This window comes from Phycodurus eques, chromosome 6 (assembly GCF_024500275.1).
Source record: "Phycodurus eques isolate BA_2022a chromosome 6, UOR_Pequ_1.1, whole genome shotgun sequence".
NCBI lineage: Eukaryota > Metazoa > Chordata > Actinopteri > Syngnathiformes > Syngnathidae > Phycodurus > Phycodurus eques.
The window spans coordinates 31,368,669-31,385,523 of record NC_084530.1 but is presented as its reverse complement, the minus strand read 5'-3'; the positions used below and the strand labels follow the sequence as shown (position 1 = coordinate 31,385,523).

The 16,855-nt window shown below is 50.3% G+C and overlaps 1 protein-coding gene across 1 annotated transcript; it reads left to right on the top strand.

Annotated features, from left to right (window-relative positions):
- The first annotated feature begins 57 nt into the window (after window positions 1–57).
- Window positions 58–16,855, top strand: lonrf1 (LON peptidase N-terminal domain and ring finger 1). The gene is made up of 12 exons (XM_061679293.1): window positions 58–785; window positions 2,175–2,293; window positions 4,975–5,097; window positions 8,701–8,898; window positions 8,989–9,196; window positions 9,329–9,431; window positions 9,753–9,867; window positions 9,930–10,051; window positions 10,118–10,276; window positions 10,399–10,561; window positions 10,654–10,806; window positions 15,644–16,855. The coding sequence occupies exons 1-12, from the start codon at window positions 176–178 to the stop codon at window positions 15,800–15,802; spliced, it is 2,232 nt and encodes a 743-aa protein (XP_061535277.1). The 5' UTR covers window positions 58–175; the 3' UTR covers window positions 15,803–16,855.

Genomic DNA, 16,855 nt, shown 5'->3' with positions numbered 1-16,855 from the left:
GCCCGGCCAATCAGGGGCGAGCTTGCGCTCACGTGACCTGAGTTTTTATGTAAGCGACGAGCGTCCGCGGAGAAAGTCCGTGGACGACTCGCCACAGCAGAGAGGAAGGAAGGAAGAGTCACGTCAATGACGCCGAAGCTTTTTGTTTTGAAACGACGACGACATCAACAACAACATGTCGCTCCAGCAGCCGGCAGAGGACGCGGCTTTCTTCGTGGGCGCCGCCCCCGAGCAAGAGCAGCAGCAGCAGCAGCAGCAGCAGCAGCAGCAGCAGCAGCAGCAACTCGTCCTGCGGAAAGCCAACGCGTTCGCCTCGGAGGACTCGCTCAAGGAGGCCATTTACTGGTTCTCGGTGGCCTTGCGCTGCGGGCCCGTCAGACCCGAACAGCTGAGCACTTTTGTGGACTGTATAGTGCGGAAGCTCAAGATAAAGGCCGCCTCCGGTTCGGACTCGCCGTCGGAGCAGGGCCAGCAGGGCCGGCAGGGCCAGCAAGTGTTCGACTGCCCCAATTGCCAGAGCTTCTTGGGGGAGCCCGTGACGCTGGCGTGCGGACACTCCTTCTGTAAGAGGTGCGTGACACGGCGGCTGCTCTCCCGCTGCAAGGTGTGCCACGAAGCGGTGGTGAGAGGGGACGGCAAGCCCAACGTGATTCTGGGCGGACTCCTGGCCAAATGCTTCCCCGGCGAGGCGAAACGCTCCAAAAGACGCGGCCAAGTGGACCAACTGTGCGCGCGCAAACGCTACCGAGACGCCGTCAAGCAAGCGAGCGACTTGATCCGAGCAGGTGAGTGTGGCGACACGCGCTCCCTGGTATCGAGCGCGCACGGAACATAGACGGAGACCGGCCTTCCGCCATGTTGAATGTGGCAGATGCGTACGGACGGACGCCACCTCGCTCGCATTCGCAACTTCAACGGGCCTCCTCCACCCAAACGATGCGGACACGCTTTGCTACTCTGCGCACAAGTCCGGCTTCTATGCAAAATCACGTGACCGACGTTCTCTTCGCCGCCCGCCGTGCGTTTGCTCGTCAATGGGAATTCTCGAGCTTTCGGGCATCTCGGCCAGATGCCCGCGGCATAAACCCAAAATAAAATGTGCTACAGCACAGCCCGCATGCCTTTTTAAAACAATTATGATTTTTTTTTTTTTTTTTTTATAAAAAGGGACACCCGTATCCCAAATTCAAGACTAGTACAAACTAAACAAATTAGTTTAATATAAGCTTTTGTAGAACTTGTCAGCATCGTGGCATCATTGACCAAGTCATTTTTTTTAACCTTTTCAAAAACTCAACTCGGGCTGCAACAATTAATCGATGAAAATGGCCAACTAAAAGTGTTGACAACAAATTAGATTGTCGATTGGTTGTGTCGCGCCGTTATGACGCCAGTCGCCCGCTGCCTTGCGCGTTATTAGGACTCCCACCTGGTTTCCGGTCAGGATACGCCCCGCTGCAACGTGATTGGCTCCTGCGTCGCGGGAAGGGCGGGCTTGGCAGATGGAACGAGATGTGACTTGTCACATTTGGATGGTATAAAAACCAAGAAGTTTGTTATGGCTAGGGTTGGGGCTTACAATAAAGAAACTGCCCCATTTTTCCTCTTAGGAGCGTATTAAAGGAAGGGAAAATACAAATGCATCCGCCCATTCTGTGTACCACTTAAATCCTTCTGAAATATCACGTGAATGTGAATGTTTTGGGGGGCCGGGGGCTCAAACGCATCCACGGACCGTGGGTCGTATAGCTGATGCCTCGCTGGCTATACGTCGCCCACCCGTGTCGGTCAGGTGACGGGGCGGACGCGCGCGCTATAGAAAATGGATGGACAGATGCGTCGTCACGCATTTGTTTGATTGACTGTCAAAATCCCAAAGCGGATGACTTAACGCATCACCTGCTGCTGCTGCGGGATCGCCGTCACATCTCGTCTGCGCCGACGTTCCGTCTGACTCTTGTTACCGATGCGGACCGAACAAAAATGTCCTCGTTTGATAGCGGCCACAGATTGTTTGTTTGGCTGCTGTCACTGGCTTGCGCAACTTGTTTTTTCGGCGTGACGCGCTAAGAATAAAAGTCGAGTTGCGCAGTGTTTGCGACGAAGCTTGAATCGGGGACGATTGCCTTTTTTTCATTTCTCCTGCCTCTCTTGTCTCTCCGTGGCCCTCCAAGAGCCGGAAACGACAGAGGAGGTGCGACTCTCGCGGGCAGAGGCGTACACGTCCCTGAAGCGGTTCGATCTGGCTTTGGAGGACATCGAGTTTTGTCTCGCGTCCGGCTGTTCTGCTGAGGTAGGTCACGCTCCTTCATACTTCCACGGGAAATGTCGTCCCGATCGTGACTCGAGCGCGTCGAGCCCACCGACGTCACGCCAAGATTTTCGTCATCGGCTCGAAACGTTGATTGCGGCGCGGAGGTTTATTAAAACAACGCAGCGACGACCAAATAATGCCACCGGCGCAGCGGCGATTAGGCGACCTGCAAAATGTTAAAAACATTAGCTGCAACTAACCGTTATTTTTTTTTAATCATCGCTTCATCTGTCGATTTATTTAATGTTTTCAATTCATCGATGAATCGGATTAAAACATGTTTTTCTATTTCCATCTGTTGATTAAAAAACAGGACGTTATTTCTCTGGACGCACGTCACTGGCGTTAAAGACTTGACGAAAATCTTGACCGCCACTGAAGACTTCGGATTAAAAACAAAACCCAACATTTTTCAATTTCCATCTGTTGATTAAAAAACGGGACATTATTTCGTACATCTGTCAGAAAATGGGCAAAAATGTTGACTTTTGTTTACCAAAGTAAAACCGCATGTGTGCAAATGTCTTATTTGGATTAATCGGTAAACCTAGAATAATCCGTCTGCTTTTCACGAACGGCTCCAGAAATCTAAAAATGCTTACTGTTGGGAGGCTGAAATTCCCAGGATTTGGGCATTTTGACTGTCCCGCGTGATCAGTGCTCATTTTGGAAAAGGTTGTCGTCTCAGTGCGAAAAACCTCCAAAACGCGTTTCCCCGATATACTGGCCAGACAACTATTACTACGAACAGGTGCAGTGGCTCCCTAATCATTTTAGAATAATAATTAGGAACAGTCACTTCGAGAGTCTTCGATGGTCGGACTGGTCTTGGTCTTTGATTCGCCCGTAAGACGCCGTTGGCGGTCTGCTGACTGCCTTTTGCTTCGTGTGACCGATCCTTGCGGCGCTTTTGAAGACTCTGACAAGCGCTCATTTTTCCGCAGGCTCTCCGGTAACACTGGATTGTTTTGATTTGTTTTTTTTTCTCGCCTTAACTTCATAAAGTCTCTTATGTAGTCATTGAACCAAGTAAAAAGCAGCTTGGGAGTCCACTCATCGAGCGGCGATTGTATCGGCTTGGGCCGCTATACTGATACCCTCGAGACAAATATTGCAGCAGGGATCTCGTTTGACGCGCGTCCCGCATCTGAGACGCACAGAAAATGAGCAGGGACGCATAAAACCTCGTCCACAGCGTTGCTCGCCTACGCGCTTCAGCGAATCATTAGCCTCTAAAAGTACGAGTCCTGTCTTGGTGTCGATCGGAAGTTTGCTTATCGTTCCCTAAATACAACGGAGTCTTTTTTGATCAATAGATCGTATCGATACATTTCGATTGTTGTGCTCACGACGCGGCTTTGGATCCGTAGATGAACACAACTGGGACACTTTAGGGAAAGCTATTTATTATGTTTGCCGGCACGGGAGCTAACGAGCTAGCGAGCGAAGGAGCTAAAGCGCTCGCCGGATTGCGGCGACGCCGTTTAAAGCGGGTCGTTCGCTGGCGGGTCCGCGGCCGGACCCGGAAGCGGTCCCGAACGGACCCGCGCCTTAGCCAAAAAAAGAAGTCGAGTAAAAGACTGAGAAAAAACAAACGGATAAAGCAAGCGAAAGCATCTGCAGAGCTGCCAACCTATACAAATTCACTTCCAGAACAATTTGCCTGAATGTCCATCTTTTCAAAATTTTGTCAAGAACATTTCCGTGCGACAGTCGTAATAATCATGATTTCATCACTTGAATGTTTTCATTGCCTCGCAGTCGCAGCCCGAGTCAACGTAGCAGGATATGAGATTTTGACATTCCATCCTCGTCTATGGATTCATTTGCATTTTGCATTTCGCCAATACTGTTTTCAACCCCGGTAACAAAAAAACAACAACATGCAAGTCTATTCAAGCGGATGAATCAGAATCCGTCAAAATGAAGACTCGGCACTCTATTTTGCAAGCAAACAAATAACATTGCCGATAGACTGAATTGGATAGTTTAGTTTATGTGTGGGCCGTAGTTTTGGGTTCCGTTTGGTGACGTAACATGGGAGAAGAAGAAATGTAATTACGTCTTCTCTTGTACCTGTATTCCGTGATAAGTTGCAGGGGCTCATTCTTCCCGGGCTGGGACTCATTGTTTCCGTGACACGTGCGTCCCGGGCGGGACTCGAGTGCCAAATGATCTCAGTTGCAGTGTCACGGTATTACCGTTACAGCTGTAAAATGTATTATTTAGAAATATTTGAGTCAGTGAAAGCAGCCTTTTTCTCCCCCATTGATTGTTTTCAAACAAAATAGAACAGACCCGCGGTCCTTGGAGGCACCACCACGTTGGTGACCCCTGCTCTACATATTGCTACAACAAAAGATACGAAATACAAAAAGAGACTGCGTGATTGACATGAACCTTGAAACTATTTTAAGCTTTCAACTTTTGTCTACTGAGCAAATTTACATTGAACCAACGCAACAGAATAATTGCAAACCACACCACGAGATTAAAATAGGGAAAAGAAAAAGTATCCGGGTAAGTGTCAGAAATGATCAACGCTCTTCTGGAGAAGATTTTCTCCCAAGGGACCGCTGACGTTGCTCCAAATCCATATGTTTTCCTTCAAACGCGTCTCGTACGCGGTTGTAACGGCGTTCGATGTGCTGCCGTCTTAGGCTTTGTTTCAGAAAGCCACGGTGCTGCGTGAGACGGGCCGAGCGGACGAGTCTCTCCGGGTCTTCCTCAAGTGCCTCGCCGTGGACCAAGACTTCCCCTGCGCAAAGACGCAAGTAGAAAAGGTCAGCTCGCTTGAAAAGAATGGCGGGGTCTCGGCGGAGACCGCCGCGTGTTTGCAGAAGTCGGAATCTCAGGTCCGGCTCCAAAAATCGGAATCCGTCTTGTCGCCCAACACGCGCCGCTTTACTGATTTCAGCCCTGTACTGAACTCTACCAATAGCTGCTGCTAAACTTGTCACCCGCGAGAAAATAAAGATTCCGCCGTCGTGACGTCACACATCATATCGTCGTTTCAAAATGACGTGTGCGCTTGATCTTTCTTCCATTTCACTCTTCGTAAGAGACGCCTAGTCGGGCGGAAAGCTTCCAAACTTTCTTATGAAGCGAGTAAACCGAATTTCCCTCACACGATGAATAAAGTATCCATCCGGCCGTCGGCTGAACGCAAGGTGAGAAAATGTGCAAAACCCTCGCCGAGTCATTGCGCAAACACTACGACACAGGACAAATAGTCAAGGTTGGCGACACGTTTTTTTTATCGGATCTCGTCAAATTATTAAAATAAATCAAAAAATCTATATTTAGATGTTTTTATTTGCCCCCTGTACCTTTTACGTGCCGTTCCTCCATCAGAATCTTGTTCGACAAATCGTTCGTTGAAGTTCTCGAGCTTGCCTTTTCGACCACAAGCTCGATGTTTCATACTTGACGTGCTTCATGTGGTCACACCCAACCTGTTGGCGCCAGGTTTTGTCATGTATAGTCCATGTCAATATACAAAGAAGCACCTTTTACAATCTCGATTTAAAAACTTCAATGCTGTTGAAAATGGAGTCTAATCGCCGTCTGTTATGAGCTCATTGCTTTCAAAATGTAGATTCGGGTCCCCGGGAAAAGTCTCCTGCTGAATTCCGGATTTTTGAAGTTCGCTTTCGGTCCTGCCTTTGCTTTTTCTTCTGCCTTTTGTTGCTTGTTGCGCGTTGTCTTTGCTGGGAAACAAGAACAAGTACATCGACATCTTATTCATAACTATTAACTGGACTCACTTAATTGTTTTTGTTTGTCAGGTTTGTGCTGGCGACTGTTTTACCACATCACCGAGGTGTGCACATAAGTATTATTGAAAACAAACAAACAAACAAACAGATACATCTGCCACATGTTCCACAAACTTGTTTTGGCACTTTACAGTCTCCAGATGGAGCTATTATTATTATTATTATTATTATTATTATTATTATTACAATAGTACAGATAATGAGATTTTGTCAACTGTATTTGTGAACACGCATTGCAAGGGAAGGAACATTCAGGAGAAGCTCGGGTTGGGTGTAGCCTACAAATGAGCTTGCGAAATATCGAGGTTGTACTTCAGCCAAGTCACTCATTAAAAAAAGCAAGGTGTGGCATTCTCTTCTGGTTTTGATTTTGTGCCAGATGGTAAGTCACGACCGATTGGTCAACGTTGTTTAAAAAAAAAAAAAAAAGGTAGGTACGTGTCAATAAATGAGAATATAGTAGAAGGGGTTCATTGATATCAGTACCGCATACATGACATTCATTAAACACTTTGGACAGTACTTTTCAGAGGCCAAATTCCTGCCTGATTTCTACATGAACAAAAAATCATTTCAACTGTTTCCTTATTGTTTCTTGACGGTGGGATGGCCAATGTTGGGTTTTTGTTTGCTGTAAGATATAATCAGAATTATCCATATATTAGGCGTGGGAATCGAAAACAAGTTCTGACTTAGAACCAGGTCCAATTGACCAATTCCATTCAGGGCTCAAAGTTAACCGATTCCCGATCGCCCAGGGCAAGTCACAAATAGTCACGGGCAAGCTAGCAAAACATCCAACAATCCCGATCGGGCGAGTGTTTGAGGAAAAACATATAGAGCCGCGCGATGAATCGGCGACGGTAGTGCGAGGGAAGCCATCGGCGAATCGAAATTTCTGGACTCGAATCAGAACAGAATGAATATTGTCGCGTGTTACGGGAGAGAGCGAGTTGTGTGTACGGTACTTAAGAAGTGCTCGTGCGGCCGCTTCGGACAAACACTCGTAAGTGTCTGTTGTTAAGGGAATTGGGTAACGGGCTAATGAGGGTGTAATGAAACTGTTAAACGGTCAGTCAGTGAAGGCCGTCTCGGCAGTGCGTCAACGCTTCTGTCGCTAGATTGCTGTTGGCGTCAAAGCAACAAACAAACGAACGGCGCGGAGCGAGAGAGAGAGAGCGCTCCACTGCCATCTTAGCATTAGCTATCCAGGATCACGTCGCAACAAGTTACAGCTAACGTACGATGGCTCAAAATTTGCAAAACCCAACCGCGTTCTACCTTTGGCCACAGTACGGTGAGGGATCCCGCCAAGGTTAAAGTAAGTCATATTCAACTTGAAAAAAACAAGAAAAAGCTTTCCGGCGGTCAAAGCCTGCCTGCCAAGTATAATAAAGTGAAGTCATTATAAATAATTTTCAAATGTCGCTAAGTGTATGCGAGGCGTTAGCGTTTCGGTGCGTTAGCACCGTCTAGTGGTGAAAGTTGGATTAAGGAAGTTGGCGGAGGTAACCGTCCTCTGCCGCGCGTCGGTTCTTGCCGCCGCATCGACTCAAATGTCACAAATTATTCGAATTTGTTTCAGAGAAGTCTGGAAATGAGTATGGAATTTTGAAATGTGAAATGTGTAGGAACCTCGGGAATTGGATCGATAAGCAGAATTGAAAACCGTATTGATTAAAATGTGATCAAGTCCCACCCCTCACGTCTATATTGAAACCAATTTCACGGTGTGTGTGTGTGTGTGTGTGTCGTGCATCTCTATCATTTGAGCGTCACGTTTTGAAATGAACGCGCTAACTAAAGGAAGCGTTTGACACGAATCAAATATGTCAATATTGAGGTGGACCTGTAGTTAGGGTAGGCGACTACTTTTACTTGAGAACTAAAGCAAAATAAACAAATGCCACGTTCGCTTGTCCCAGCTGCCGTGTCATTTTGCGTACGCTTGTGATAAAGGTCAGACGTCTTGTGACTGGATGCCACGACATTGGCCGCGCTCAACAGAAGCGGCATTGTGCCGCTGTTACGCAAGAGGCGCACAGATGTCTCCTTGTGTGCGCTTCAACTTCGTCTTCTCATGATATCTTCATACGGAAGCGCCGCCATTGCGTAATCTCGGTATGATTCTTCTTCATGTCGAAGCCGTGAGGCCGCCCCAATGACATGGACACTTTTGGACAGCGGTACAGAAAATGGATGGATGTTTGCGTGGAACGTTTTCATGCTTTTGGGGGGGAATGAACATCTGCGTCGGCTGATGGAAGTTCAAAGACAAACAACGGCTTGCTGCTATGAGCGACGCTAAACCTTATAAATGCGAATAGAAGTCATTTAGCCAACTCAATAGTCATGTGAAAATGTTTATTAATTTATTTATTTTTTAAAAATCGAACCTCCGCTACATATGACGATGCTCCGTTCGGAAGTAACGTCACGTTGAGGTTCTTCGGGTTGTGACTGGAGTTGAAACGGAACGGGCGGCGCCTCCGCAGGTTGCAGCCAGCTATTGCGCTCCATTCGACTCGCCTGCCTCACGGCCCGATTGCCGGCGATTAGCTTTATTGTTGTTTTTTGTAATTTGATTGATTGATGTATTTTTTGCAGATTCTTTGTGACCTGCTCTCTTCGGCCAATGACGACGTCAAGGTCGGCCCGAGGGAAACGGCGCAGAACACGTCGCCCCTCTCGCGCGACAAAAGCCTCGCGGCCGGCGACCGAGTCGGGTCGCGCGGTCCGGTCCGAGGACGAAGCCGACGGCGGGTCTGCGCCGCGTCGACGCACCGGCGAACGGACGAGCGGGAGGTCGGCTGCGTCGTCACGAGAAGCGCACGGCGTCCCGTCGCGTCGCTGCGGTGAATGTATTTCACATGCTTTCTTCTCTCGGTGCCGCAGAAACGCCGCGAGAGTCTCGAGCGTCCCGGTCCGAGTCGAGCTCGTTCCCTGCGACGTCACGGCCGCGGCGAGCGGGCTCTGAAGAGGGTTCGCTCCGCCCCCCTGCTCGGGGAACGGGAGGAGACCAGCCTGCTAAAGAGGAAGTTGTCCGTGTCGGACACTGAGCCTTGCGTCGTGGCCGGCGGTAGTAGCAAGTATAAAAAACAAGGTATTTACCGCCACTTTTCGCCCTCTCTCTCTCTCTCTCTCTCTCTCTCTCTCTCTTTACCGGTCTTGCGACGAACAAGTACTTGAATCTTAGAGCTTGAGTCACGTGATGTTCTCTATTTTTGACTTCAAGGTGTGAAAACCTCCCGAAAAACTGTAGCCAAAGCCAAAATGTATCCGAGCGTTGTCGAGGACCTCATTGACGCCAACGACCTCGAGTGCTCTCTCTGCCTGAGGTGAGCTGACGTGCGAAATCCGATCATTACGGGCTTGACGAAAACAACAAATGGAGAAATGAAATGAAACGCACATTTGTACGTGAATCGAAAGTGAATCTGCTTATATAATACTTTTGTCAACAACCTATTCGAAGCAAACGAGCCACTCATCGCTCGGGAATCACTTAGTTCTGCATTTCCCGTCAGGTTCTTCTCTCACCGCCATTACAAGTCCTTTTGTTTGTCCAAGAATACTTTCTGTAGTGATGCGATAAAGCTAAACGACGCGACACAAAGCGGAAGATGTTTCTGAGCCGGCCCGTCCTCCGCCCCGACCAGGTTGTTCTACGAGCCTGCGACGACGCCGTGCGGCCACACCTTCTGCAAAAGCTGTCTGCAACGCTCTTTGGACCACACGGCGCATTGCCCCCTGTGCAAGGAGAGCCTGAAAGAGGTAAAGAAAGCCCGCGATTCACGTGTGCGCTGCGCGATTAATCCTAAACCTCTCCCGGGCAGTATCTCGCGTGTCGGAAGTACACTGTGACAAGCGTGCTGGATGCGCTGATCAAACAGTATTTGCGTCGGGAGTATGAGGAGAGGTCCAAAACCCACGTGGAGGAGACCAGAGAACTTTCCGAGTAAGTTGGCTTTTGGCTCGTGCTCGTTTCGGACAGGGGTCTGACGATTTTGTTGTCGTGATGCAGCTTGACGAAGAACGTGCCCATCTTCGTGTGTACCATGGCCTACCCCACCGTGCCTTGCCCGCTGCACGTGTTCGAGCCGCGTTACCGCCTCATGATCCGCCGCTGCATGGACACGGGCACGCGGCAGTTCGGGATGTGCATTAACCATCCCCACAAAGGGTGAGCGCGGTCGGGTTTTGGGAGAGCTTAAAACCGGATGGACTGGCACGTGCGGTTTGTCATCGGTTACGTAAGAGGCTACGATGCCAAGCGTCTTCCATTCCATTCGTCCGCCCCGGCAGGTTTGTAGACTACGGATGTATGCTGATCATCCGGAGCGTCCACTTCCTGCCCGACGGTCGATCCGTGGTGGACACCGTCGGAGGGAAGCGCTTCCGGGTCCTGTCCCGAGGAATGAAGGACGGTTACAGCGTTGCCGACATTGTCCATTTGGAAGACGCTCGGGTGAGAAGCGCGCCCTCCCCGCTGCGATGATGCTGCTCGTTGGCATCGCACAGAATCCAAAAGTCACTTGTGCGCTCCACGTTGGCTTTCAGGTGGAGGACGGAGAAGAACTGGAGAGCCTCCAAGAGCTCCACGACGCCGTGTACGATCAGGCCCGGGTCTGGTTCCAGAACCTCAAGGTCCGCTTCCACAACCAGATCCTGCAGCACTTTGGACCGATGCCCGAGCGAGAAGCTGACATCCAGGTACACGTCTTTCGCTGACCTGTCTTTGGCAGGTCAGCGTGCTTGAAACGCATCCACGCTTATCCAAACCCTTTTTCGACACGTTCCTCTGCGCCTGTTCCCACTCCGGCTCGTTGAATGCGCCGACTCTACACGAACGCCGAGGCAGGGCGGGATGGCCGTCGGGCGTGGGTAGCAGACCGATAGTTCTCCGAATGAGAGCGGCTTTACGAAATCCTTTTTTTCAAAGCCAAACTGCAATGCGATCCGGCGGCTCGCCTACAAACACATCCTGCGGCGCTCGCGTCGTCCAGTGTGCGAGAAGAGCCCGCTTGCGGCAGGACAACTCGAGCCGGCTTTATTTGTTTTAAATAACTTTGTGCTGTCAGATATTGACAGCACTACGTCAAAAGACACGCCACAAGGCTAAAAATGAACTCGCTTTTGGATTCAAATATACTGCGCGCGATGGCGACGCGGAGCAAATGTCTTTTTGATCGGAGAGGCGAATTATGAAATTAAGGCCGATCAGCCGATCGGCGTAAAATGCTAATTATCGGCCGATACCGATCGGGCCAATCGGATCGGTGTAAAGTCTACCAGAAACATTCCTGACCAATGGCGCGCTCCTCCGACAGCATGTGACAGTGCCTCCTCGCGCCGCATTTGCTTGTCTCCAGTAGAACCCGAATGGAGTCACGTCAGGCGCATTTTCTTGTCAACTTTATGGCGTCGGTGCTCGGTCAACTCTGACTCGTCAGTCCTCCGGACTTTTAACACTCGAGCTTTCTGTCCGGAAGTAACGACGAATGATCTCGCCGGCCCAGAGAAACGATATTCAGTGACGCGGTCGGTTGCGCCTGCGCTTCCCTTCGGGAAGACCGGACAGCCTTCGAGGAGCAGAATACCGCGACCGGGTCGTCGCGCGGCGGGGAGGATGACCGCTCTGCTCTCGGGACCACCCGAAGGGCGGAACCTTTCGGCGGGACGGGCTCGAGAGCTTCGCGGCCGCTTCGTCGCTCGCTCGTCCTCCCGCCGCCGTCGCATCACAGGCGTCGCAAAGAGAACGCCGTCGTCGGCGCCCTCGAGGCTTTCGTTAACACGATCGTGATCGCTGCTGGCGGATGAGATGATGATAGAAAGATGGAAAACAAGTAGAAAGGGAGAAAATAAAACGCAGTGGGGACGGAAAGTATTCAGACCCCCCGAAATGTTTCACTCTTTGTTACATTGCAGCCATTTGTTCCAGTCATTCCTCATGAATGTACACACGGCACCCCATCTTGGCAGAAAAAACGCAATTGGTGGCATTTTGCAGATTTATTAAAAAAGAACAACTGAATTATCACACAGCGACACATAGGTATTGGGAGCCTTTGCTGTGACACTCGTGCATTGGACTCGGGTGCTGTCCGTTTCTTCCGATCGTCCTCGAGATGGTTCTACACCTTCGTTGGAGTCCAGCTGCGTTTGATTCGGAAAGCCGCGCCCCTGTCCGTAGAAGACCTCGCGTGTCGGAGCAAAGGAGAATCGCGAGGTCAGAGGAACCGCCTGAAGAGCTCAGAGACAGAATTGCGGCAAGGCACCGATCTGGCCGAGGTTACGAAAACATCTGAGGTTCCGAGGAGCACAGTGGCCTCCGTAATCCTGAAACGGAAGACGCTTGGGACGAGCGGAAGCCTCCCTTGAGCCGGCGGATCCCCCAAAATGCAGGTGTCGCATCATTCCCCAAAGGTCTCGTGCCTGGATTAGCTCCACAGGGCGCTTCTACTAAATACTCGGCAAAGGCGCTGAATGCTTACGGCTGTGTGATATTTCAGTTTGTTTGGTTTGTTTTTAATAAATCGGCAAAAATGTCAACAATTCTATTCTTTTTTTTCTTTTCTGTCAATATGGGGTGCGGTGCGCACATGAATGAGGACAAAATGAACTTCAATGATTTTAGCAAACGGCTGCAATATAACAAAGAGTGGAACATTTCAGGGGGTCTGAAGGTATCCGCAGCCACTGTAGAAGATACGAAAGCGCGAATGCCGTCTCAGCCTGGAGAGGAATCCGTAGCAACGTTGCCATGAATTTCATCGGATGCGTTAGGACCTATTCATTTGCGTTTCAGCGATTTTTCTTCATCTCGTCCTTTTCCGATGCGCCGCACTGGTTCTCTTCTCTTCATTTACGGGCGATGAGAGTAAACGCGCCAATATTAGCTTGCCCAAAGGTCGTGTGCTTGTCGCTTAGTTTTACAGGTGCCGCAAAAAAGGTGAATATATAGTATAGCTTTATTAAACACAGGACAATACGTTTACGAGGCCCATTCCTACTTAACTTCCCAATGATATAATCTATATTATATTTAAAACTCAGTTTGATTGTTTCTTAAGTAACATTGAAATTTCTTGGCCGTGAATTTGAGGCTTTTGGTGGCTTTAAGCTCAATGATGACAAAACGGTCAAGAACTGTTTCAGTGTGGACTGACTCCGTACAATACTTGTGTCACATTTTGAAATTAGAACTACGAAAATAAATGTCGACAGTCCGATTGATTATTTATTGATTTTCTCATTAGGCCGTAATCTCTCGTAACCTGCAGTAGGTGAAATCCGCAAATGCATTGTGATGGCAAACATTTTTGAAATTTCCATCCCTTTATATTCATTCAAAAACAGGACATTATTTCTAATGGACGATGAAAATGTGCAAACATAAATGGCTTAAGAGTCAGTTTTGATTGAAAACAAATACTACCACTACTTTATAATAATAAAAAATAATTGAAAAAAAAGATTTACTGATAAGAGGCTGAAATTCTGAGGGTTTGGACAATTTTCAGGTAAACGAGGTCTTTTATCCATTAATCGATGATCAAAATAGTCGATCGATAATCCATTAGTTGTCCGATTCTGTCGTGTACCTCCACGGACGTAATTTCTAGGCGTGGGGGGGGGGGGGGGGGTCCGGTTCGGTTCGGCGGCCTCGGTATTACATCCCTGCTTTTCGCCTCTGTCGGCTTCTTCGAGCCGCGATCTTCAGCTCTCGCCGGAGCGGTTCGCGGCCGGGATGAGAATCGGCAACTCCGAAACTCGCAAAGGGCGGATTACCCTCTCCCGGTCCGGAATCGGAGCCCGCCCCGAGCGGAGCACTTCAAGGGTCTCGGGGTCTTGTTGACGAGCGAGGAAGGATTCTGGATTTAGCGATCGATTTCCGTTCCCACCGTCACCGATGGTCACGGACTTCGAGTCGTGACCCGAAGAACAAGATGGCGGACACGAGCGGCCGAAACGGGTTTCCGCCGCGGCCCTTAGAGAACGGCCGAGAAGAACTCGTTTGAACAAGTGCAACATTGTGGACGCTTGCACAATCTGTTGAGCGAGTGAGCATCGCGATGCGGGCAGGATAAAGTCAGGAGCGTCACTCGCTCTCGGGGGGCCGGGAGATGCGGCGCGTTTTACAAACGGCTAACGAAGACTGACAAATTGCTTTTTGGGACAGTTTTTAAAACGATACAATAGTGTTTCAAAGTTAAAAGTTACCGTTTGATTTGTAGTGTCTTTTTCATTACAGTACACAAGCACAGGAAGTATTTTTAGAGCATAAACCACAAACAAGACAAAATATGTCCACTTTGTTACAGTGTATGCGAAAGCGCGTGCAAAAAAAAAAAAAATTGGAGACGAACGAATTAACAGCTGCAATCGCCAGCGACTTGGTGGGTGGAAGCGTCAACGAATGCCGTCCGTTTTTATGCGTGGCAAATCAATCTTGAACTCTGTTGTGAGTCGTCAGTTTTGAAGGAAACTCGGTCCTTGAGGAGGAGGAGAGCCGACCTCAAGCGGAGAAGTTCAAGTATCTCGGGGCGGATCGCTGCAGCGCCGGCAGTCGTGCGGACTTTGTATCGGTCTTCCGCGGTGAGGGAGGGTTCTGGATTTAGCGGTCGCTCTCCGTTCCGAGCCTCACCGGTGGTCACGAGCTGGCGGTCGCGATGGCGCATACAAGCGGGCGAAATGAGTTTCCGCCGCAGGGTGAAGCTCGCTCGTCTGAGTCGTGCCGCCGTTCAGATGAGGTGGCTCGGGCGTCCGCTCGGGATGCCCCCCGGACGCCTCCCCGGGGACGGCCGGCCGGGGAACGCCTTGATGAACCGTTGCAGCGCTAGTTTGAATGTTTTAGGCTCGGAAGCGTTTGTTTCAGCAGCCCAAAAAATGACGGCATACTCCGGTGATGTCGTGAACGGAACGGAGGATAGGACCCGAAAATGCACGACTCCGAAACAAATGGACGGTTTCAAAAAGAGGGTTAATAATACGGGCAGAGGTCGGTACACAGGCAGGCGATCCGAAACAAAGGCAACGGTAGGCGAGGTCGATCGTCGGAACGGGGTCGAGGCTTGCTGCGAGTCTGCGACGCGGAAACGAAGAACGCTGGAACGCGACGGCAACACGAGGTTAAATGCGGGGTGAGCGAGGCACACGCGGGGAAGGCGCTCTCAGGAGCAGGCGTGGGCGGAACGGGGGGAAGGCAACGACCGGAACGCACGCCCGTGACAGTCCGTGTGGCAAATTATGACTCTCCTCCAATTTCCACTTTTCCATCCATCCGTTTTCCGTACCGCTTTATCCTCACGCGGGTCGCGGGCGTGCTGGCGCCCATCCCCGCCGATTCCGGGCGAGAGGCGGGGTGCGCCCTGAACCGGTCGCCCGCAGGGCACGTGGACACGCGGAAACTCCCATCCGCACCTACGGCCGCTTTAGACTTTTCCCGCTTTCCCGCTTGTCCTTTTTTTCGGCAAAATCTTTTCTTGCTGCGTAATTGACGATTTTGGTCGGACGATGTGACGAGAATGTCCCGCGTCCTGCGTTGTAGGCGACTCCGAACGGTCCGGCGTGCTGCTGGTGGCTCCTGGCCGTGCTGCCCGTCGACCCGCGCTACCAGCTGTCCGTCCTCTCCGTGACCAGCCTCAAAGAGCGCCTGGCCAAGATCCAGCACATCCTCACCTATCTGCAGAGCGTCCCCAGCGACTGAGCGCCTGCGCCGGCCGGGAACCCGCTGTGCTGAAAACCTTCTCGAACTTGCAGAGATGTGGCCGGACCGCCTCAGGGATTGTTCCGGTGTCGCGCTTTCTTTTGTCTGCCGTCTCAAACGCGAATCCTCCAGAAGGGAGGACGTGGCTTTCGCCCTTCCCGAATTTGGAACTTCCCATTGAGATGGCTTACGCGTTCCGTCCCGCCTCTCGAAAGCGGGACGGAAGGAAGGCGGAATGCCGTCAAATCCGGAATGCCGCATCACCCCAGCGCAACCGAGTCCACGTTATCCGGGCTGCCCCGTTGTACGCGTTCACGTGCGCGCAACTTCCGCCGCGTCCCGCGCTTCCCGTTGACATCGCGTGTGTCGCTTCCATGTGCTCGTGCTCAGAAACGCTCACCGCCCCGAATTGTCGCCGTCCTCCGTGCGCGTGTCAAAATGTTCCCCCGCAGGGGACGCTTCACTACTGAGAACGGGAGCTGCCTCCGCATCTTACGGCGACGGCGAGCGGCCCGACCGCGACGCCGCAAAGAAATGAAAGAAATACACCCGCCGTGAATATGTTTGGAAACCCCCCAAATTCTTGGATAAGAAGCATTTTGCACGAAAAACAGAGGTCGGTCTCACCCCCCCCCAAAAGCTTTCGCAAATAAGTGCAGATAATAATCTTGCGCGGCTCCTCCCGCTCAATTCAGACTATATATTTATACATTCTGATGTTATCTTCGTGTCGACATTTGAAATAGGGGATATTGCAATATTTAGTAATTGAACGAGTGGACCGAATAGCCATCTATAGGGCAAATATTTCAAATGATTTTTCAGTGCTCTCTGCTCGGAGGGGAGAAACTGAAACCTTCGGCGGCGTGGCTCCAAGTTACGCGATTCTCGGTTTGCCGTCATGATATGAAGAATCGTGTTGTGATTGTATTTTGTCTCTGGCATCATTTGGAAAGATGCAGTTCATGGCTGTTTTTGTTTCCAAAAAAAAAAAAAAAAAGCTTTTTGCTCCCTTTTAAATGATTTTTTAATTAAAAAAATGCAATTTTGGCA